General features: G+C 49.5%; 1 protein-coding gene across 1 annotated transcript; it reads right to left on the reverse strand.

Annotated features, from left to right (window-relative positions):
- Positions 1-814: 814 nt before the first annotated feature.
- Positions 815-1,823, reverse strand: LOC101762202 (ethylene-responsive transcription factor ERF024-like). The gene has a single exon (XM_004952713.2). It carries the CDS (start codon positions 1,736-1,738, stop codon positions 1,163-1,165), a length of 576 nt encoding a protein of 191 aa, XP_004952770.1. The 5' UTR covers positions 1,739-1,823; the 3' UTR covers positions 815-1,162.
- Between the last annotated feature and the right edge of the window lie 841 nt (positions 1,824-2,664).

Here is a 2,664-nt window from a genome sequence, read left to right on the forward strand (position 1 = left end):
AAACGTGTAATAATAGAGTAATTGTTGGTCCAATCTTGTCCTAATGAAATGAGATAAGTATTATACTTTGAAGGGGAAAAAGTTTTTTTTACTAACATCAACAATCTTTTAGCGTGAGTTTGTAACGTAACATTCATGTTTTTCTAAGAAAAGGGTTGCACAATGGATAATCAGGTTTTAGCTTTATGCAAAATGTATAACTATTTTTGGTGACCTGTCAGGTACCTGTAAATTTGTGCCATTGCACTCGTGACAAGTAACTCGGATGTGCCAAATTAGTTAGAACTTTTTTAGTAGTGTTAAAAAAAGACTAGTATAAAAACATCTGGTAGTCAAGATTAATCGTATACTATTGAAAACTTCACCTGTAGTATGTGGAGTATACAGGAGTAGTATATGTATTAGAAGAATATCATGGTAAAAGAACACAAATGGCATCACTTGTATGACACTAGCATAAAGTATGCACAACATCATTCCATTTGGAATCTCACTTTTTATAATGTAACAATTACTAAATTACTCATAACAATAGACGGTACTATATACCACTAAATAGTAGTATTGTGCATTTGTGTACTGTAAAAAAACCTTATTAGTTAGCCCTTTGCTTTTCACATCTTATAATCTGCAGAGAGGCGTCTCTCAAAGATGGCGAATAGCATGGAATTCGTACGTCAAGCGCCTTCTTTTATGGAGTAATTTGAAGTATGTTTCTGGATACAATTGTCCAAGACATCATATAGATGTATCACATCAATTGACGTGATACAAAGGGTAAGCAATGTCATGTAGTAGTCGACGTGATGCTCGATATTAATTTATATATATAATCAGTGGCACATTTTTTTCGGAAATATGAAATACAGCAAAGTGAATGAAATTTTTTGATATATTCAAGTTGTTATATGCTACACAGACCACATATTTGCTGATCGATCGATGATCCGCTTGCTCACGCCCGTCTCCTCTGATCCTGAAAATATGCTCAGCGCATTCTGAAACAAAGATCGATCAACCATAGCATTCATCATTACTACAATACAATAGCATTCATCGACCTGAATGACGATGCAAATCCACGAGAAAGATTAGCAGCGGAGGAAGCGCCACGTGGACATATGAGGCCATTTGCAGCAGAGACTGATTACGTGGCAGCCACCTAGCATGCATCCCACAGGGACCCCTGGGGCCAATGCTGGGAGCCGGAGGCCTCGGAGCCGTCGCTGCCATCCGGGCCCCACTTGGGCGGGTCCAGCAGCATGGCCTCGGCCATCTCCGTCCACAGCCGGGGTGACGACTCCAGGTCGTCGTCGAACTCGCCGCCCACGGCCAGGTCGTCGAGGCGACTCCCAGGGGGCGCACGGCCGGGCTCGGCGGCGGCTGCGGCGACGAGCGCCGGCTCGCGGCGCACGCGCTCGGCCGCCTCCGCCGCGGCCGCGCGGATGTCGGCCGGGTCGGTGCTTGCGGGGCGTGGCAGCCAGCCCGCGGAGCCCGGGAAGTTGAGCTGCGCGTCCCGCGGGCCGCGCAGGCACAGCGCCGCCACGTCGTGCGCCACGGCGGCGGCCTCGGCGGAGTCGAAGCTGCCGAGCCAGACGCGGACCTTGGTGCCCGGCTGCCGGATCTCCGACACCCACTTGCCCCACTTCCGCCGCCGCACGCCCCGGTACTGCGGGGTGGCGGCCGCCGCCGCCGGAGCGGCCGGCTGCTGCTGCTGGCTGTGGTGGTGGTTCTCCATGGCTGCTCGATCGAGAGCTCGACTTCACAATGTGATGACGACGATGTCCTGCTGGAATGATGCGAGAAGAAGCTTAGCTTTGCTACGTGCAGATTTGCAGGTGAGGTCGATCGATCGGTCTCGGCGCTCTTATATAGGCGCGCGCCGACGCCGGCGGGTAGTGATCCATTGCGCTGTTCATACAAATGCATGCATGGAACGAAACGCCAGGATAAGCTGCCGCAGCGCGAACTGTTACTGATCTGTCACGGTGAAATAATAAACGCTGTGCTTGCAATTGACAGGGTTGAGAGGACGGGACGGTACGGTGGCCTGGCCAGTGGGTGAACACTGACGATTGGTCACACGTGTACGTTGATAGAAGCAGCTGGTGAATAATGCCTGAATCTAATCCGGAGCAGTGAGAAGAATCGATAGGTTGACCAAAGAAGATATGCACATACACGCAAGAAACTATTTTGTGGGGTGGATAGATAGGTCGGCAGCAAATTAAAGATGAGATGAATGCGGGGAATCACTAAGCCAGAAAGCATTTGGACTCACAGCTAGAACAGATTTGTGCTGGTGGGTATTGCACCCGCTAGCAACCTTGAGCCAGCAAAAATACCATCTATGCTGGTGGGTGCTCGCCTGCTAGCACAGACCGCTCTCTACTGGTAGGCAACGTTAGCCACCCACCAGCACAGACCACTCTCTACTGGCGGCGACGTTAGCCACCTGCCAGCACAGATACTCATCCTCCACTTGAGCACCAACATTTTTCTTTGCACCCTTCTTCCTCTTATTCCTGATGGAGGAACTAGCACGATCCTCACAGAAATTGGCATTACTTTTGTAACGGCTAGCATCGCAATTTGGACACTTTTCCAATGCTGCGTACTCACCGCAGTACAATATACAGTGGTTCCTGCATGCGCGTATTCTTT

Source organism: Setaria italica, chromosome I (assembly GCF_000263155.2).
Source record: "Setaria italica strain Yugu1 chromosome I, Setaria_italica_v2.0, whole genome shotgun sequence".
Lineage (NCBI taxonomy): Eukaryota > Viridiplantae > Streptophyta > Magnoliopsida > Poales > Poaceae > Setaria > Setaria italica.